Source organism: Carica papaya, chromosome 8, assembly GCF_054855325.1.
Source record: "Carica papaya isolate Zhongbai chromosome 8, ASM5485532v1, whole genome shotgun sequence".
In the NCBI taxonomy this organism is placed as follows: domain Eukaryota; kingdom Viridiplantae; phylum Streptophyta; class Magnoliopsida; order Brassicales; family Caricaceae; genus Carica; species Carica papaya.
This window is the reverse complement of record NC_142316.1, coordinates 28,243,657-28,265,335: the sequence shown is the minus strand read 5'-3', so window position 1 is coordinate 28,265,335 and position 21,679 is coordinate 28,243,657. Positions and strand designations below refer to the sequence as shown.

The window sequence follows — 21,679 nt, the reverse complement described above, 5'->3', positions numbered from 1 at the left end:
CAAATATTTGAATTCAGTATATTGTATCAAAAATTGTATGGTTCCTCTTTCATAAGGCTTAGACTCCTTTAAAATTTCTTACTATACTTGGCCATTTTTTGCTTCAGCTTATTTGAGTGTTTCTTTTAGGAAATTTAGCTGAATGCCTGCAAATATATGTATATATATATAAAGAAAACATTTTCTTTTTCAACTAGAAAGAAAAGGCTAAAAATTAAATCTAAGAAAATGAAAAAAAAAAAAAAAATTTTGAAAAACTTTTGACCTAATTCGACCCAAGAGTATAAGGAGGACCAATTTGCTCTGTCTATATATTTTGGCACTTATATTTATATTCACTTCTCATGTTTCATAAAAAATTAATTTTTTAAACATTAACAAAATTTCTTATTTTTTCGTTTTCACATTCTATTTAAAATATTTTAGTTTTACATGATTATTTTTCTGGTATTATTGAAACATCTCTCTGTATTTTACTAATTTATCGAAATTGATCCGACCAGATTACCAGTTTGTATTCAAATTTGTATCACCTTAGATACAAAACATTTGTTAATTGAACATGTTTTTATAGAACAGTCTTTTGCCCATTTCATTATTCTCCCTCTACCCATCTTCATAATCATTCTCTTTTTCTTCTCTTATTACTTCTTTACATTTTTTTTTTTGTTAATCCCTTTAATTTAATTATCGGTGACCAATTTAATACATCAGAAAAATAGGTTTTTCATCCATTTCCATTTTCTCCCCGTTCCTAAAGAACCCATGTGTAGAATCTTCGACAGTGGGTCGTACGGGAGAGTATCCTGCATCCCTTGGTTTCCCACCTGAAGTAATCACTTCTTGAATGAAATCCGTTTTCACTTGAAAACTTCTATCCCGGCCAACCCAGAATACCAAAGAAGACAACCCAAGAAAACATGGACGCATATCAGCAATCTCACAGGTACATGAGGCTACCACCGCCGGCGCCACAGTCGACGTCGGATCCCCATCAGCCGTATCAACAGCAGCAACAGCCGCATGCGAGGCCGCCGGTGCCTCCACCGCCGGGCCCCTCATGGTACTCCAACCAGTTTCAGTATCCTCACCACTCTCCTTCACCGCCGCCACCTCCCCACCACCATTGGGGTCCACCTCCTCCCTCCGACCATCTCCCTCAGTCCCATTCCTCTGCTTATCCTCCACCCCCTCCTCTCCCTTATCCTCCACACTCGCACCAACCCCCTTTCCACGCCAACGCTGCCACTGCCAATTCCCCGTTTCCTCCGCCTCCTCGTCCCTCCTTCCCGCCTCATTCTCAGCTTCCCCAGCCTTACCCTCAGGTCAATCCAGTAATAATTTCATATTTGTTCTTATTTGAATCGAGAAAATCTATATTTTTCTGGGTTTTCCCTCTTCATTTTTCATGGTTAATTACATATTGAATATGGAGCTAGGGCTGGTTGCTTTTTCTTTTTATAAATTTTTTTTTCTCCTTTTTGGCTTCGTTTCCGTACTGTTTGCTCGTGTTTTGTAGGTTGTGCCTTTTGAAATTGCCTTTAGAGATGATCGATTTTATTATTTACTTGATGTATATGTTTGTAGGAATGGGGCAATCCAAATTGGGGCCATCACCCAGGTTGGGAGTATCCAGGTTTGTTTGCTTAATCCTAGTTGCACTTTGGGCAATCTAATTGGGAGTCCAAAATGCTTTTGTTGCCATTGGTTGTATTTCTTCCACTTTGTAGATAGCGTGGCAACCATGAGTCTGGAGCTAAATCATAATATCATGATGATTTAGCATGTAGTTAAATAAAAGAAGTTTTTTAGGATGTCGTATGAGATGGTTGAGATAGGTTATGCGATAATATAGTGTTCTTGACTGCTAGGGTTTGTACACAAGACTGATTATGTAGTACACATTTCTGTTCTATGTGGTACATATTTCTTTTAGTTTTGTTTAGGTTTTTATTAGCTTATGAGCAGCTACCTCTGCCGTAAAGAAAATGTTTCTTTTTTCCTTTGAAAATACACCCTAAAGAAAATGTTCACGTGTGCGAGCATCGTTTGATGTTAAATTGCTGGTGATATTCGGTTTTATATTTGCTGCCTGTTGTGGTGACAGTTCAGAACAACGTAGAAGATTGGGGTGCCAGAGCTAGAGAATGGGCAGCTGCTAAAGCTACTATGGAGGATCAGCATGCACAATCTCAATTCAAACCAGTTGGCAGACCAGAAGAACAAAATCGCATTCATGATCAGTTTCTGCAGTCTTTTGATCCTCATTATCTAGAAGTTCCACAACAATCACTTCCAGCATCAGGCTATCAACAATTTCCGATTCCAGCTGCAACTCAACCTAGGCAACCAATAGTTTATCCACAGGATGCTACACCTGTCAGCTCTGGACCATCTTATGTTCCTGATGGGCATATATCATACTCTGTGGGAGATGGAAGTTTGGCTGGAGGATCCAGAGCTGGATTTTCCCATCAAGAAGGCTTATCTGCCAGTTCATCTGTTCATCAGCAGGAGGTACCTTCTAGTTATTCTTCTGTTCCAGGTAATCACATAGAAGATTGCACTGTGAGGCTTGTGCTCAAAACATATCTTTTAATTTCAACTTCTTTAACCGTAAAATATCTAGTTTTTTTTATATTCACTTGTGACTGAGAAATTCGATTGTACCTTTTTTTTAAAATAAAAAATTTGACTGTACCATTAAAGTCCATAGGATGAGAATCTTTGGTTGCATATCCTTCCTATTTTCTTTTGGTCTAGGCTCTTTCCAATTTAGTTATGGAGAAGGCGTAGTTGATATTTTAATTACCTTTTCGTAAATGTTAAGTGCGTACAGGTTCTGCTGCTTTTCTGCCATGTAAGTGAAATTGTCTTTCAAAGAGTAAAGCTCTTACCATTTAGTTTTAGAGATCCTCTGCTAACTCTTCAATCTTCCCAAGTTGAATAAATTTTTACTGGTTTTAGCATCTATGATAAGTAGGAGTTCCTTGTCATATGAAATAAATCTCTTTCATTCCTTTGACAAGTTCCTGTTAACCCCACTGTAGTCTAGATCCTTAAAACCTTGATGGACAACTGTTAGAATTCGTATGCCTATGTGCACCCAACGTATTGGACATTGTTTGCAATTTTATTTTTTGTTTATGATTCAGCATCTCCATTTAGTTCATAATGGGCAGTTGTTAGTTTCTTTTTTCTTATAAAAGATGTTCATCAATGCACTGGAAAAAGCAACTACTAATCATAGTAGATGTCTCTCTCTCTCCCTTCCTTTTAGTGAATGAATGACAGTGGTTTTATTTGCTAAAGGTCTCTTGTTAATGAAAACTTTGAAATATCACTTTCATTAAGATTGACAATTGTGGATATGGCCGAGGCAGCATTTTAAATAATATTTCTCTTGTCTTCAATGGTTGATGATGAGGAACGGATGCAAATATCTTCTCCAAATCTATAGGAAGCCAATGGCAAAGAATTTGGAAAAAGGACATGTTGAAAATTGTTCTTTGAACTTAAGTTGTTCTCAGGTTGTGGAAAGTTCTTCTTGAGCTTGTCAATCATCTCCAATGAGCTAAGTTACTCATGTGGTGGTTGCTAACAAGATGAACGTATTCTAGCCTCAACATGATCTCCTTACTGATGGATTAATCAACTGCTGTAACTAAAGATATGGCAATCTGAATTGGCTTTCGGATGTACTTGCCTCCTTTTGTTGAAGTTCTAAGCAACAATTATGTTCCATCAGAATCAGTGTGCTAAATAAGGAAAACCTGTTGTTTATTCTTATTGGAAAACATTTGAGAGGATTACTTATTACTTCATATTTTAGAAAATTTGAGGCCTAATTTTTTTTATAGAATGCGTGCAGAAACTTTGAAGTTATCTTTTTAACACTCAAGGAGAGGATTATTGGGGCTTATTATAAACTTAAATTGATTATGGGGGTTTGTTTTTTCATTTTTAGATATGTGAAAATTTATGCAAATGGCAGGTAAGGAAGAAATTGCAAATCAAGAGGAGCAATCATACAACTCATTATCTTTGCCCATTTCCTCAGATCAGGATGGGCAGCATCCAAAGCAGCCATCATTGCCTGCAGCTGGTAGATCAGTTTTGGTTGAGCCATCCTACATATACAGCAATCATTCAGCTGATACCACAGCTAATCTGAGTGATCAGCCTTTAGATTTTGCTCCTAGGTATAATCCTAATTGTGATCCACATGTGCAATCAAGTTATGCTGCTCATAATGAGCCAATGGGAACTGTTAGAGGAATTGACCCTGTTGCATCAGTGCCTTCAATTAGCCCTTGGACTCCTCCTGCACCTGGTGTAGTTTATCCTCCAATTCCTTCCTCTATCCCATCAGTACCACAGGTCTTGGTTCTGGTCCTATCACTTGTTTTATTCAATTTCCCTTTATCTGGATGGTCTGATATTTGCTTCTTTTTTCAGCATGACTCATCTATTATCGTACCTCCTGTTTCTGGACATGCTGCACCACCATTTGGAAGGTTGCCTGGTCAAACTTTCCAGCCTACAATTCCATCTACTGGAACACCTTTTGGTCTAACTGGAGGACATGCACTTCATCCGACTACAGCCTTTCCAGGTGACTCATATGGTGTTTCTGATCGTCCAAAAAAGGTATAATGCTTTTATTCTGATTAGGCATAAACACCTTTATACTTGTCGTTGAATTCCTCCTAATTGAGTGTTTTCCAGGCTTCTGTGCCTAATTGGCTTAAAGAGGAAATAATTAAGAACAAAGCTGCAATTACTAAATCGTCTTTAGAGCATTCTAGAGAGCAAGCACAATCCATTGATGATGAAGGTGTTGATAAATCTTTTACAAAGGGAGATCAAGCAGATAGCAAAAGTGTTGATTCTTCTAGGTCGACTGAGGAAGAGGATGATGATGATGAGGTTCATTTCTTTCTCTTTTACCTTATGATTCTTCGATTTTCTTTCAAGGACTTTCTTTTGATATTATTATATAATTACCAGACTGCATATAAATTCACTTTAGCATTTGGCTTCTTTGCTCTTTGCAGGATTATGTGGAAGCGGCTAGAACTGCAGCAATTAACCAGGAAATAAAACGTATTCTAACTGAAGTTCTTTTAAAGGTCAGTGGTCTCTGGAAGCTAAAGGTTTCCTAGATAAACATTTGCTTATTGCAGTTGTAATTTCCTGTTATGAGCAGGTTACAGATGAACTATTTGATGAAATTGCCACAAAGGTCCTTAGTGAAGAAGATAAGATGGTTGAAGGTAATTCTATCCTAGATTTATTTTAGGGACCTTAGAGACGGTTGATTGATTTGTATCTCCTTGGTGCTTTTCTTTTCTTTTCTTTTTTCTTTTTGCTTATTGTAATTATCTTTGCCCATACCGGGCTTGAACAGAGACCACTTCTGTGAAAGTGGTTGGCACTAAGCAAGCAGGCTAAGTGCTGGTGGTTGGTGCTGTGTCAATATAACTTTTCCTTTTTCATTCCAAAAGAATATATATATACCACATTTAATGGTTGGTCTGTTCACAGCCTAGATAAAGTTTTTTAGGAATGAAGAAGAGCAAATAAGTTTTTACTAATATAATATACTTATTGTTGTTCCAGAATATTATCCATTTCAAATTACATAAGGATATTTTTGTGGAACAGAAATATTGCAACAGCCCACTAGGGAACTGTTGCAATAGCAAATTAACTAATAAATTTCGATAAGTAATGTAAAACAAACCTAAATAAATACCTGAAACATTCAGTTTGATTACCTCCTAGTGATCAAATAATGGCGCCTCACATTTTAGTAGGAAAAGATATTAAGAAAATGTTAAACCTTATAGGTTGTATAAGGGTTCCTGAACTTCTATTCATCACACTTGGTGCAACTTTCGAACTGCATGAATTTTTTCTCTACTTACAATTTTGTGGTGTCAAATTTTGATTCCTTTTAGTTAATCACGATGCAGTTGCATCAAATCATACAGCAACATCTCCCCCTGCAAATGTGCCCACTCAAAAGGCGGCTGCCAAGATTTTCGGTCCAATTATACTGAAGGAATCTGAAATTGAAGGTGCCACTGAAAAGTCTAATTCTAGCTCTCCTGGAGATGTACTGGGTCTTGCAAATTATGCCTCTGATGATGACGTTGATGATGGAGATGAGGAGATCCAGAGTTCCACTGTGACAAATTCCAAGAACAGTGCTCCTCTTCAGCGGTCAAAAGTTGATAAGATTTTTAAATATGCTTCTGAAAATGGAGGTTCAAAGTCCGAAATTGAGCATGGTAATGCACAGAGAGTTATGGATGCTGATTTGACCAGAAACAGTGTATCAGAGCCCACTAGTAAAAAATCAAGTGACCATGTCTCTTCTTCCAAGGTGGCTTTTGGGGACAAAGGTGATGAAGATAATGGTGATAGTGGAAAAGTACTTGATAGAAATAATGGCTGTGGATCAAATGATATTATCAGGGAGAAACACCTAATGGAAGCTGAACTCTCTGGCAGAAGTGCTGGTGGGGAAAAGCCGACAATAGAAGATTCTCAAGGTAAGGAAAGTAAAGTGAAACTGGACAAAAGGGATCAACATGAAAGTATGAAGAGTTCTAGGAAAGACTTTGAGAAGGAGGTAGATATCAGTAGGAGTCGAGCAGAAGAAAGTCATAGAAAGCATGACGAAAGGCACCCACGAAAGGAGAAGACTGATGATCGGAATGGTTCTAAAGACATAATGAAAGGTCAAGGTACTAAATCTAGTGAGAAGGCTAAGGAGTCTGAATCTAGCAAAAAGGCCAGTCATCATCTTGATATTAAGAAGGATGACAAAGGCAGAGAGAAGGTCCATAGGACTGGTTCTAGAGAAGATGCTGATAGAAAAAGAGAAGGAACAAAGGAGCGAAGTAGATCAAGAAATAAAGTTGCAAGTGACTCTGGCAGGCACAAGAGAAGACGCTCTTCTTCAATTAGCAGCAGCAGGGGAAGAACCAGCAAGGACAATTCTGTCAGTCATGCCACTGGCTCTAGTGATGAAGCATCTGATGATTCCAAAAGGTAAACCAGTTCGATTTATCTATTCTTTTGCTTTTATCTAGCTGTATTATTGAACTTTAATCATCTGTTCTTTGCTACAGGAAGCCGTATTCAAGAAAACGGAACTTATCGCCGTCTCCTGTCAGATCTAGGAGAAGGTAGCCAGTTAACAGTGCTTATTTTTGTTCTTTGTTTCGTTATATCGGATTTTTCTTGACAGGTGCCATTTATTAAATTCAAGGTCTACAATGTTTCTGAGATAAAAACTGGTCCATAATCCATTATGAGCAAAAGAAGTTTAGTCAGTAATCTTCAACTTTAACTAGTTTTGGACGAATAGTTTAAAACATAGCTGTCATATTTTTCATCTAGAAAAACATAATCTCATGTAAAAGTTAGTGAGCTAGTTTGCAATGCTATGCAGTATACGGCAATCTATATCTCATTTTATTTGGTGCAAGTGCCCTCACAAAAAGTTTGTTAATTGACTTGTTACTTACTGTTGGCTCTTGATGGTTTGCCTGGGTATGGTGTCTTCTAGTATCAGTTGATTGTTGCCATGATCTGTGGTAAATTTATGGTTTTGATTTGTTTGTTATTATTGGACGTTACAGCTTTTTCTTTTATCTGGTTAGTGACATTTCCTTGGTTAAATTGTTGTCTCTGTTTTGCTCTTGAGCTGGGGAAACATGGTGCTTTAGAAACTAATACTAGGTGGTTATGTTCAGTTTATACAAAAGTTATAGTTAATGGTCTTCTCTTTCTCATGATATGTGGAGCAAGATTGATTTGAGTTTCTACAGAGGGATCAATTATATGTCGTTTACTTTCTCTTTTATTTATCCTGTTAAACTGAGTTTTAGTTTAGCCTGTAAAGGATCTTAATTGTTAAAGCCATCTATCACTCATTAGAGGTCAATTACACTGAAATACTTTCTGTAAGTGGTTTCTTTTACTATTATTTTGAATTATTGTACGTATACGAGGTTATAACCCTTAAACTCAAGCCAGGGTTTCATTTGGTGGGATTGCTAATGGTTTTAAAGTCTGTGGAGGAGATCAATTTAGGAGTTACAGATATTGTGTGTGAATCTGCTATTAGATTGATGCTGTCAATAGTTTCACTTTCAGTGATAATAGCTGGTGTTTAGTCATATGGATCCTTAAGTAAAAAGAAAATGCTGGCAGCTCATTCTTATTGTTATTGACTCTCTACAAGGCTAAGCATTTCTCTTAGGTGATGTATATTAAACTCACCCAATCAGTATGATGGATGTTTTCATTTCTAGACAAGTTTCGCGGTCACCTCATAGCAAGCATTCTCAGCGCAGGCATTCTCCCTATTCTTCTCTTGAGACCATCAGGTATGGCGCCAGTCTGTAAAATTAAGAGTGTGTTTATGTTTATGGGACACAATCATCAACATAACAATGAGCAGCTCAGGTGAAAGTGCCAGATTCCTACATCTTAAACGCTCACTATTCACTAATTCCATGACTTTGTTTGGCAGGGAAAGGAGATCAAGATCCAGATCACCTAGTCGGCGCAGATGATTGAGAAAGGATATTTTGAAGGACAAGTTTTGAAGCGTGTGAAATTCATAGTGCATATTGGAAGATCATAACTCGAAATTTGGAGGCTGGAAAACTCAACACAGGGATGGCAATCAAACAGTGAACAGAATTATGCATTCATGGCAAGTTGTGCTGCTAAATGGCTTCTCCTGTGGAGTAAAGGAACAAGGATTATAGGGGCATCAATGTTTGACATCCCTTAGACATAACGATGTTCTGTGTTCTGTATCTTAGTAGCTTCCTGCGTTTTAGCTCATTTTATGTCGGTCTTTTTTTGTGTCTTCCACCTTTTCCTTAAACATTGTACATCACTGAAGTGGACGGGAAGCAACTTGAAAGTGAATGTTTGGACTCGGAGTCATGGAACCAACATTCAGGCAATTTCCAAGTGGATTGTTTGTAGTCATAAAAGAAACCTTGAGCAGGTCTAGTTATATGCTAAATTTATGGTAGACTGGTTTCAGAAACTCTCTAGTGGGTATTTCGACCGTACCTGCAAAATGCTCATCAGAATGCTGTGCCTCTGGAAAAGATTCATCAAGGAAAGTGGGTCATGTGGTGGATGACTCGCATGAGTATTAATTAATAAACAAACTCTGTAGCGAGCACATGTGTATAAATATATTTATTAGGAATTAGTTGAGTTTAATAATTAAATGTTATTTGTACAGTTAACAATAAAATAAATTTTCAGTAAAAATAAACACAAAATGACGTAATAAATAGGTGAAACTATAAACTAAATTCAGAAAAAAATAAAAAATAAAAAATGAAAGTTAAGAAGCATGGTTTTGACCGATGATAATTTGCGGTTTTAGGTAGTGAATTGGAAAGAACCCAAAAAGGAGGACCATGGAAGCAAGCTTCCAGCCGAAATCTTTATTGAAAAAGAGCGGAAAAAGTAAAGCATATACGCAATTATTGAATATTCAATTCAAATTCAATGGAAAGCTAGCGTGGCCCATGGTCTCGCCGTCTTGGTGGTGGTGATGGTATTGCAGAGCTTGTCAGTTTGTTACTTTTCCATTTTCATCTTCCTTTCCGTTTGTTTTCAGTTAAAGCTTCACTTCCTTTTGTCGTGACCTACTCTTTTTTCCTCCATAAAAATAAAAACCCAACTAAGCCAATTCTATTTCATTCTGCAATGACTAAGGTTCATCTGCTAAATGCCTAGTTTTTATCCTTTACTACTCTGTACTTTCTGGTTTCGGTGCATGTTTTGATGGGGCTATTTTTTCTTCGAAAGAATTTACAGGCAATTCAAGTTGTTCTATGGTCGGTATGGCTATCTGGTTTTCTCTTGATTGGTCTCTCCTTATACGCTACGCAGATTAAAGACCACATCAACAACCCCAAGTTCAATCACAATATGGATACTTCAAAGATCACCATATTCACCGGACCCAGTCCTTTTACGGGCTCTGTCGGGGCTAGGCAGAGTCTAGCAATTCGTTCATGGCTCGCTTTGTCGTCGCAGGTAACAGTTGTTCTATTCAGCCGACACCCTTCTGTTGTTTCTTTCGCTGAGGCCTATGGTTCACGAGTTTTGGTCGATCCAAATATTGATTTCACGTAAGTAGTTGAGCTTATCATTCCATTTCTCCTCGTGTTCTATTGACTGCATTTTTGTTAATTATATTGAGATGTTCAAGCAAATAGTAGTAAGATAAAGAATGCAGTTTATTCAACGAGCCAAGGTTTCGAAATCTTGATATGGGACAATTTGTTTAGAGCTTTCATGTGGAAATAATATGTAGTGTTGTGTTTAAATATATTGTTTATGTATCTAAAGGACGCCATATTAAGTGTTCATCTTTCTCTTTTTTACCAGTTTAAATTCTATTTGGGAAAATGCTTTATGTTAAAGAGCTGCAACTCATAAAACATCTGTTGGGAGACCCTGGGGATAAAAATGTGTATAGGTGATTCTCCTCTATTGCTTCTGAGGTTTGTTTCAATTGATTAGTTTAAGAAACTGATGCCCCTTCATAACACACCTAGGTTTAATTTCGGGGGTTTATTTTCCTTTCATCTTATTCTGGTTCTGTTCGCCAGTGTTTTTGAGTGCGAAGGGGAACAATAATGGGAGCTAGTTGATACAGAAATTTGTTAAATTTGTTCTTGCCCATCATCTATAGAAAAACAATAAAATCCATTGAGCATTGGTTTATTTGGGTGTTTCTAGGTTCCTGGGGACTCCATTCTTCCATTCAATGGTAGCAAGATCACAGGAATTCATGTCAGACATATCTGTTTTAATTAATCCTGAAACCATTGTACTGCCAGACCTCATTTCTACTCTCGGTTATACTCGCCAACTCAATCGTGATTGGCTTCTTTTTGCTTTATCGCAAAATCTATCTGACTTCCCATTCTATTTGGATGAGAGCAGCCAGCAATGGCTTAATATGGATGGTGAAAAGATGAATATCCAGCAGGTATAAAAACACTTAGTCCAGACTAAAATTTGGTGGCATATTGGAGAGAATTGTATTGATACTATCCCCATTTTATTAGTTGCAGGAAATGCTCAATGAAACTTGGCAACGGAGTTGTTGCGAAGGGAGAATGCTTATGGCATGGAACAGTGCAGATCTACCCTTACATAATGGCGTCCTTCCTCCCTTCTTGTTTCAGAAGGGACTTCACTATCAATGGATCATCAATGAGGCTTTGTCATGTGATAAAAGGTTTGTGTTTGATGCCAGTAGGACGGTCTCCAGTTTCTTTCTAAATGTCCATGACCATCAGTCTAGCTGGTCATTCAGAGGTCCCAATGCTTCTCTTTTTGAAAGGAGAAGCTGGGAGTATGTTGGCAATTCCCACTTAGCAGCATTATATGGATCCTTGTTTTTCCATGAAAACAAATTTTCTAGCCTAGTGAGGCTTACAAAATGTGGTGAAAACTACTTATTTGGCAACACTACTGAAAATGTTCATCACTATATTTACCAGAAGTTCAGTTCAAGGAAGAAAAGAATCTTGAACTCTTGGAGATTTAAGAAACATTTGGCTTGTATTGATGATGCTAAAACGGTAAACAGGATATCAGATTGCTTCATTGAAGATAAGTTAAAGCCATTTACACCATTGAATTTCCCCCTTCCCTTAGAGTCACTTCTACCACTAGTTGCGGATAAGAATAGGACAATTGTGCTTGCAGTTGCTGGATATAGTTACAAGGATATGTTGATGAGTTGGGCGTGCAGATTACGTCAGCTTGCTGTCACAAATTATGTGATCTGTGCTCTTGATGAAGAAACTTATCAGTTCTCTATCTTACAGGTAGTTTGCTCCTTTTCTTTTACTTTGTTTAATTAATTTTTATGGATATCCTGGCTAGATAGAAGATTTGCAAATTCACAAGCATGCAAAACTGTAAAATATATTTAAATTTTAAATTCTTAAAATTAAAATAATGACATATACTTTCTCTCAAAAAATTTATGTTTGGGCTGGGAAAACTGTAAGGTCTAAAGCAGACGACTTTACATTGTTTCCACGGCAAAAATCAGCCTTATCTTAGGGTATGGACCTTAGTGGGAGTATTTCTGTTTGGGCTGTGTTCCATATATCTGTTCAATTGTCAACCATTAGCTGGAAGGTTGCCCAAAGGTGATCTTTGTTACACTCTAGACTATAACTATGATGCATCAATTGACTGCCTTATTTAGTTATGTGCTTTATGTTACATGATGCTGTGTCAACATTGACTTCATATCTGTGTTTCTGTTTTGACCAGGGCCTTCCTGTTTTCAGGGATCCATTATCTCCAAGTAATATTAGCTTCAACGACTGCCACTTTGGTACCAAATGCTTTCAGAGGGTTACCAAAGTTAAATCCAGGATAGTTTTGAAAATATTGAAGCTGGGTTACAATGTACTTTTAAGTGATGTCGATGTATATTGGTTCAGAAATCCGTTATCATTTCTATGTTCTTTTGGTCCTGCTGTTCTAGCAGCACAGTCTGATGAATACAACCAAACAGGTGCTCACTCAAATCACTACATTTAAAATGACTAATTCATATTCCATGATTTACTATACATATACGGAGATCAGTTTAAAAACTTAGGATTTTCCATTGATATTTGTTAACTTCTTTTAGATTTTTTTTCCTTTCTAATGTTTGGTTCATATAGGTGGGGGCATATGTGATTCATTTTTCTGAAAAACATACTGGATAATACATTCGGTCTCTCTTTCCATAAAATAACTGTTTATTAATGTCTAATATGATCCCCAAGCACTGGACTGAGAGAAAATCTCTCATTTTTACCATGCTGCTGGTCAATCTGCAGGACCTATAAACTTACCTAGGCGCTTGAATTCTGGCTTCTACTTTGCTCGTTCCAATAGCCCGACAATTTTATCTATGGAGAAGGTGGTAAAGCATGCAGCATCTTCTGGCCTGTCTGAGCAGCCAAGCTTCTATGACACACTATGTGGAGAAGGTGGGTCCCAACGGGTGGGTGATAATAAATGCGTAGAACAGGAAACAAATCTGACTGTTCATTTCTTAGACAGAAACCTGTTCCCAAATGGTGCATACCTGGGCCTATGGCAGAAAAATAATGTAAAAGCAGCCTGTGTAAAGAAGGGTTGTTTTGTCCTTCACAACAATTGGATTAGCGGAAGGGTGAAGAAACTAGAACGTCAGGTGTCATCAGGTCTATGGGACTATGATATTAGTACAAGGATGTGCCTGCAGAGGTAGCCCTCCTGACGTAATATTTCTAGGACTTAGTCATTTTGTTTTTATCCTGGAAGAGATGGAGATCTTTCCACACATTTATGGCTAAGCTATGCTTTGGTTTCATCACCGCTCGCTGTAATGGAAGTATCAGATTGGCTAGTGCCGGCCATTAAAGACAAAAGAATATTAGATAATATAGCAGAATACACCAAAGTATAATGTCTTGGTAATCTCTGCTAGTGAGTATGATGAGACGGTGGGATCAGACAACTTTTGAAAGCCACCTGCTTAGCTGATGGGGTGCATTCAATTCTCAGGGGCAAACAGGCATGTCGACAGGCAATCGAAAAAAAATAAAGAACTAGGAGGAGCCCCCATATCTGTGGATATGACCCTGCTATCGAAAAATTTGTTTGTCAGGGTAGTTCATCCAGGTGGGGAAGAAGAGTCGTATCAAACTGCAATTCCTGCATCTCAGATGATGGACAGGTACACGGGGATGTGTGTTGCACGACCAGAAGTTTTCAAAAATCCTCATGATTCCCTTTTACAGCCAGAAGAGAAACTGTTGCCCGGTCAGAAATATCTCTTGATTCCATTAACTACAGTCCAGAAACTCACGCGTAGACACCAAGAGACAGTTGAAGTCAATGAAGCTACTGAAGATACATCAGATGCTAGGATCACTTGGGACGTCAGTAGTGAAAATTTGGAGGAATCAGTTTATTCTGCAAAAGACTTCTATGTCTCCAGAGAAAAGAGCTCAAGACTCTTGACAAGAAGAAATGGAAGAATAAAGAAACCCTTTGTACCACCCCTTCCGAAGGTAAGAGCTTGTCACACTTTGGGATGGGAGCCCAATCTAACTTCCATTCAAGAAATTTCTCCATGATTTGTCTCTCTCTCTCTAAAGGCTCTCACCACAAGGTGTCGTGGCATGCTTATCAGCAAGAAGTTGAATTGCTCATGCATCATGTTGACTGCATGTGAAGTTTGAAAGCGAAATATTTGAATAAACTGGAACTGTGCCATAAATATTTGTTTTATATTCTATGGTGCTACTTCCGCATTGGTGAAACCTCCTGTTTCTAAAGAGGGTGCTTAAACTACTTTTGATTTGGAGACTCCCAAAGTCATCTGTGTATCTTGTAAGTATCATATCATCATGTTTGTTTTAAGGTCATTGTAGTGATCTTCGTCTTAGCTGAGTTTGGGAAAGAAGGGATGATGTATTCTGAAACCACTCCGAGAGTTGGTGATTGAATAGCCATAGAAATAGAATCAGATCCTTGGTCTATGTAAGATTTCAAGTTATGTATTTCAAAAAAAAAAAAAAAAAGATTGCAAGTTATGCTCCAAATATCTTAAATGTGTAGTTTGCTGTCGTCATTTGAATCATGGTTGATTGGTTGTGAAAAATAGTGCGTAAAATGTGAATCCATGTGCAGGAATGGATTTAATGAAACTTCAACCTGCGTAGGATCTGTTTAGCAGTTCAAAGACCATTTACTTCGCCCGAGGCTGTTAGCTCAGGGGGCAAGCATCCTGCAGAGTTAGGTGTATCGAGCCACTTCGTGCTCTATAGGATAGTAAAAAAAGAATTTCAATATCCTCTTATTTTTAGGATCAAATTAAAAAACTCCTTTTAGTTAATTGATTATATTGATTTCAACTTCGGAGTATCGCGTGAACAGCCAGACCATCTTATTCTGTCACAGCGATCATCACCTGTTTAATTTTTCCCCCCTTCAATTAAATGGTTTTATTTTTGATGCTGTCAAACTCATGTTAAGAATTTCACTGGCTAGAAAATAAATCTATGCATACACTTAATAAGATTTTGGGGTACTTTGATTTCGAGATATCCTTAGCGCTAAGTCTAAGTTAATCCTCCATAAGACAATGCAATTACATGTTTGGCCCTTATGAATTTGCTGAATCAGTTTAATCTCTACATGCGTTTTTCGGTTCTTGATATTCCTATTTGATTTGCTTTCTTGCCAAGACTACTTAGGCATATTCTTCTACTATAGCTGGCTGTCAATTAGAACAAAACAAGACTGACGAGGTAGTTGCTTAGTACAGAGTTCGATGATCTTATCTTGTTCACCCATGAAATATAGTAATATACTAAACCAATTGGATCATCTGATTGTTTAAGTGTAACGAATAATCTAATTTACTATTTATATCGCATATTAACAATGTGCACAGCTGCTGAAGGGACAGATGTTTACTATTTAATCAATCGTGGAAGTATTCTTGTTTGGTTTAACTAATAAAATCCTGATCAACCTCTTACTGCAAAATTGAGCAATCATTTCTAGCACGTCAGTCCTGTGATTTAATGATTTTCCAAAATGTTCCTCCATACTAATGAGTGTCTTACTAACAAGAGAAAGAAACTGGCATATATACTTCAACCATATGAGTAAGTAGAGGTGAAAAGAGAAGTTTTTGAGAACAAAAAAGAATATTAAAGAAAAAACAAGAAAATGAATTCCTGACTTGTCAATCCCAAAATAGAGAAACAACAGGAATTAAAAGGAATAAATCAGCCCATCAAACGTTAATTTAACGAGCCAATCCAAGCAAACAAAAACAAAAATGTGAGATGATCTTAATTAATCACATACATCAAACCTTTGATATCAATCCCGTTTAAAATGTGGCATTACAATAGACATGATAAAAGCTTGGTGAGAATCCATGTGAAGATAACTGATAAGGTAGCACCAACAGGAATTGTGACAGCCCAAGAAGCTACAATCTCTCTCACGGTTTCTGATCTAACACTGTTTAGGCCTCTTGCGAAGCCTACTCCCATAACTGCACCCACCAAAGTGTGGGTGGCCGAGATGGGAAGCCCCAGCTTTGATGCAAACAAAACAACAGAAGCTGCAGCAAACTCTGCTGCAAAACCTCTTGTTGGAGTAAGTTCTGTTATTTTCTTCCCAATTGTTGCTATCACTCTGTAACCCCACATCATCAGCCCTGCAACAATTCCGAATCCTCCCCAAGCAAGGACATCGGTTGGAATGATTAGCTCTGCCCCACTAGAGGTGCCATGGAGAATAGACAATGCAGCAGCCAAGGGACCAATTGCATTGGACACATCATTTCCACCATGTGCAAATGACATGAAGCAAGCTGACAGGACTTGCATATACCCAAAAACCCCATAAACTATTTCCAGTTGAGTGCCTTTTGGACCTGCAATGTCAGAGAGCAATCCAAGGTTTTTATGCCGGGTGGTATTCTCTTTGGTCTCTTGTTGTGATGAAGTTGATTTGGCAAGGAGATGACCAAGCTGTTTTCGGATAATTCTATCAACTAGGACTGCACCAGTGGCACCACAGGCTAAGGCCTGAACCAGAGCTACAGGAAAATTCTTGCTAAGAGGAAATGCTGCGAATGAAATCCCAGTTACACCCAGAAAAACAGCTATGGGCGCAGCTGCTGCCGCTGCTTGTCCTGGATTTGGAGCACTGTAGACAAACTGGAGGCAGAAAAAAGGTGAAAGTAAGCACAACTACATACATGCCAATAGCAGTAAAACATTTTTCAGGGATTTTGCAAACTTCTCACATCAGTATTTTAGTGTGAAGTAGCTTATGCATGTTTGTTTTAGTCCCTTCATACAACCTTTTGATATCAATTAAACAAATTAATACAATTGAGTTCAGACAAGTAGCAAGCATGAGGCTCCAGTTAACCTGACCTGTAGGTAAATTCCAAAGACTGCAATTTCTCAACAACAACAGACAATTACAACTTCTGTTTATGTATGTAAAAAAAAAAATAATTCACAAAAAAGTAGCGAAAACTTATTTCAAAAAAGAAAAAATCTAAAATATTAGAATATAATGAAAGTATGACACTAAGTAAATAAAAATCATAAAATTATGGTTCATGAGAGTCAAACCAATTGAAGTCTACTCTTATAGCCTGTTTGTTTCATTTCCTGTTCAATTCCTATCTTATCAGATGCCATAAGCTCTTATTACAGCAAGCTATATTCGTTATAGTCCCAAAGTGCAAGAACATACCCTACGGATGCATTTGTAGACAAGAAATGAAGCCAATGCTCCCATTAAAGGTGAGATCACCCACGATGAAGTCACCCTTGCCAGTGAACTCCAGAATACAGCACCAGCTCCTCCATAGACAAGACCAAATCCAACCATGGATCCCACTATACAGTGTGTTGTGGAGACAGGCCATCCATAATAAGATGCCACCTGGATTGAACAAAACCGAACCATAAGCACCCATTTCAATGTTAGGGCCAGCAGGATTGCGAGAAAGCATATTCAACGGATGTTTCTGCCAATATATTACTCTATCCCGTCAAGCTTAAATATTGATCCTCAATTCGTTGGAAGTTTCAAGAACTTGTAATAGTTAATGATGGTACATTTGCTCTTGCTTCAAGTCAATTATGATGGAAACTTTTTTAATCAAGTAATGGCAGGATCACAAAGCTGGTATGGCATGTTATTGGATTCCTCCATGGTGAAAACAATTCTTCATGTAAGTGCACAATATAATCAAAATATTTTATTGGATAACTGAAGAAATGTAAAACTCATTCATCCATCTGATTAGTGCCTAAAGAAAATCTGTTTGGCCATTGTTTTTGTTATGTCTTTGGGATGTAAATCTCATTCATGCATCTTATATATTGCGGCAAGACCTGTCACCTTTTCCTTTTGACTCTTCTGCTCATTTTGTAGCCTTTTAATTCTCCAAATTAACCTATGAGAATCAAGGTTGACAACACTGACTAGAAACTCTCAACTCTTTGATCCTGAATCCTGACATCTCAGTGATTAGCTCGATAGAAACAAAAAGGAATAATTGCGGTAAATTTATCAGCACTAGAAACATCTATCGGCCCTTGTGTGGCCACAGAAACTGTAAGCTCTGTAACTGAAAAATCTAACTTCTTATCTTCTTCTCCAGCACAGTGAAGAAGGCTTCAAGTAACTAGTTTCCTTCTCTTGGAAGTTAAGTGGTCCGTGGTTCAATAGCTCCATGAGTGAACCATAGAGATAGCCGCACGAATACTCAAATCTCGAAAAGTTCAAACAATGAACTCATTACCCAAAAGTATGTGATACCCGTTTTGTCAAATACAGAAAACATGATTCAGACACTTAGTAATAATAAATAGGACTAGAATTTTGGGAGCAGATAAAACCATTTTCTGAAATTTCAAGGCAAGTGATAAGGAGAAAACATAGAAATGCACCTGCAACCAAACTCCAGCAGAAGCTAGCGAAGAGAGCAAGCCAGTAAAAAGCAAAGTATCCTTCCCCTGGAAGACACTAGCAACTAGAATTCCCTTCTGCATTGTGCCGGTGACATGACTCCCCATCAACAGTGCCCCAGAGAACTCCAAAATTGCGGCTGTAACCACAGCTTGACGCAGTGTTAATGCACCTGAGCCAACCGAAGTACCCATAGCGTTGGCCACATCGTTGGCTCCAATATTCCAGGCCATGTAAAACCCGAGTAATATTGTCGCGTATGACATCAATTTGGTCCTCAAGTCCAAGCTCTGAGCCAACGATTTCATGAAAAATGGAAGGGTGAGAGCCGCAAATGCTATGCATATCGAGATAGCTGACGCAGTGCTAGAAGATATATGAAATGCTTGAGCCATTCCAGGCAAGTCATCGTCTTCGCCTTTTTGTTTCTCAATCTGAATTCCTTCCTTTTGCTCTTCCCCGCCATCCGCTTCAGCAAAAGAGGATATACTGGCAAAAGGCTTGGTCAGTTTACAGTTATTGACTCTCAACAAGGGAAGATGGGGATGGAGTGGGTTTAAATGATACTTGAAAAGCAAAGAATCTTTCTTGCGGAAGTGTGTGTCATTGCATAAGAAATAACAACGGTGTTTAGGGAGATAAAGATGAAAATTATGCAGAAAAAATGCTTCTGGGGAGGTGGTAGTGGTGTTTCTTGCAGAAGAAAAAGAATAAGGAAGAGTCATGTCTCGGAGAGGGAGAGAAATAATATGAAGATGATAAGAAGATTAAGGAATAGAGAGTATGGATCAGAAGTATTCGGGTGGAATCTTGGCCATGGATTATGGTGGAGGAGAAGAAAAAAGAGAAGTTGGTGGAGGAAGAAGAATGGAGGGGTTGGGTGTGCATATTTTTTGGTGTTTGGTGTTTTTGGGTGGGGAGGGAGGAGAGTGTGGATTTGGCTGCTCGTCTTGCCTTCGATTCAAATGAGTGGCTCCTATGGCTTCACGAGCGAGTGTCTCTTTTTGGCTCTTGTAACCCCACCCCACAAGAGAAGTTTTAAATATTCATAAAAAAAATTTGGACTACATTATCCATAACTGGTATTCAATAAAGCTTGACGACTTCTTTGATCTTTCTCAATTTACAAACCATACATACTTCTAGTTTTGTCTTTCCATTTGGTTTCCTTACTAGAAATTCAAACTCTATCAAAAACTTTAAACTTATCTTTTCATTGTGTATATATGTTTTATATAATTATTAATTGAATAATACACAATGAATGATTACTACATCTATCTTTTTATTTATTAAAAAAATTTGATACTTTTTACTTAAAAAAATATAATATACCGTATTAAAAATTACATAAAAATATTATTAAGTTAAAGTGATTACATACAAGTAGATTATTAAGAATAATCGGATATTCACTAGTATTATATAAAATATAAGAAATTAGTATTTTTTTAAAAAAAATAAAATTTAAAGTAACATATATGTTCATAAGTTTATTTTGATACCTTATGAACATTAAAAAATAAAAAATAAAAAAAAAGTAAAAATATTAGTGGGTAATAATTTTGGATTAAAATGATAATATATTATAATATATCAGCCTTAATAATCGGTTATCATATGATTTTGCGTGGCGGGGGTTATCTAGAAAGTTTAAAAATAAATTAATTCTCATCGCATTGGAAATCTGTATAGAAGCCCAGCCCATTGATACTGAAGAAAGAGTCCGAGAAAGCTCCATCACTTTCAAAACATTTGAGTCTAATAGAATTTAGGCCCGCCCATAACCTCATAAATAATTTGTTTAAAACAAATTCCATAAATTTTGATTTCAAACATATATTACAAAGTTTTTTTTTTTTTTTTTTTTTTTTTTTTTTTTTTTTCAATTTTAGATGGAATTTTATTCTAAAGTAGATTCCATCATTTGAAATATTTTCAAACGTAAAAATATGTAGTTGCAATAAACCTTTATTCCAAAGTAAAAAAGTTATAATATTCTTGCCATTTGGGTTTTATGTTTTGTGGTTTCTTACTTCAAATTAACTACTTTTCTTTAAAATAATAATAATAAATAAATAAATAATGATATACGTAATAGTTCTACCGGTTCAAACACAAACACAAAAAAGAAAAGAATACTAATAGTTAGTGGCACTTAATTATCTGACTCAATTTGCTAATTATAAATAAACCCCCTTCAAGAATCACCTCAGTCCACCATTAAATTAGTTCAAACCCTTATTGAAAAGAGGAAACCAACAAAAGAAAATCTCATCAAACTCAGTGGAATTAATATATATATATATATGGCTGATGAATTTCATACTTTTTTTCCTCCTCCTTATAAAACAATACTGTTGACCCCTCTCGAGTCCATTACAACACTTAACAGGCAAAACCACGAAGCTCCTCCATGTCATCATCTGCACTCTACACAGCCCTGACAACTATTAACAATTACACCGTCTTCTCCTTTTTATTTCTGTGTTTAATTTTCTCTTTTGATTCACACTTCCAAACTTCAAACTTAACCACATGAATGAAAAGAATCCAAGTCTATTTTGTAGTTTACCCAACTTCCATTACTTATACCACACGTAGCTTGACAGCGAGCGCAAACAGCAACTCAGATCGGTCCCCCTCCCCCATCACCGTGCACTGTTCTGTAATTAGAAGATTTTATATTTTAAAGAATTAAAATGAGAAAATAAAACATGTAATTAATACGTTAATTACCAATAATAATATACGTACATGTGGGGTTAGAACTTATGAGAATATCATCTTCCTTCAAAGCTCACCTGGCCCACTCCTCTGGTTCCCACCAATCCACCACAAAGAGGAGAGCTTGGAGATCAGCCAACTGGCACCTCCCCAATAAGCTCTCGCCATGTCAGATAAATAATGATTACGTGTATGATGGATGGGTACAAGTGGTCCAACCTCGTGGCAAGACACGTGGCCCATGCAGTCAACCCATGCAATGGGAACCACCCCCCCCCAACAGTATGAGTGCCACGAGGCAAATACGTTGAAAATAGCGCGGAAGAAATGAAGGCGATGAAACGCATAATTTCTTGCAGTATAAGGA

At 37.3% G+C, this 21,679-nt stretch overlaps 2 protein-coding genes across 2 annotated transcripts; one reads left to right on the top strand and one right to left on the bottom strand.

Moving 5' to 3' along the window:
- The first annotated feature begins 551 nt into the window (after nucleotides 1–551).
- LOC110817061 (uncharacterized) lies at nucleotides 552–14,672 on the top strand. Its single transcript, XM_088210369.1, has 19 exons — nucleotides 552–1,325; nucleotides 1,588–1,636; nucleotides 2,108–2,545; nucleotides 3,995–4,380; nucleotides 4,459–4,650; nucleotides 4,729–4,929; nucleotides 5,058–5,132; nucleotides 5,210–5,276; nucleotides 5,979–7,062; nucleotides 7,143–7,199; nucleotides 8,331–8,405; nucleotides 8,552–8,584; nucleotides 9,080–9,161; nucleotides 9,571–9,768; nucleotides 9,862–10,187; nucleotides 10,801–11,053; nucleotides 11,133–11,900; nucleotides 12,358–12,604; nucleotides 12,918–14,672. The coding sequence occupies exons 1-19, from the start codon at nucleotides 921–923 to the stop codon at nucleotides 13,331–13,333; spliced, it is 5,352 nt and encodes a 1,783-aa protein (XP_088066495.1). The 5' UTR covers nucleotides 552–920; the 3' UTR covers nucleotides 13,334–14,672.
- A 1,238-nt stretch (nucleotides 14,673–15,910) lies between these two features.
- On the bottom strand, nucleotides 15,911–19,568 carry PHT2;1 (phosphate transporter 2;1). Its single transcript, XM_022045581.2, has 3 exons — nucleotides 18,567–19,568; nucleotides 17,362–17,553; nucleotides 15,911–16,811 (listed from the first exon to the last, which is right to left on the bottom strand). Exons 1-3 carry the CDS (start codon nucleotides 19,308–19,310, stop codon nucleotides 15,987–15,989), a joined length of 1,761 nt encoding a protein of 586 aa, XP_021901273.1. The 5' UTR covers nucleotides 19,311–19,568; the 3' UTR covers nucleotides 15,911–15,986.
- Nucleotides 19,569–21,679: the final 2,111 nt, after the last annotated feature.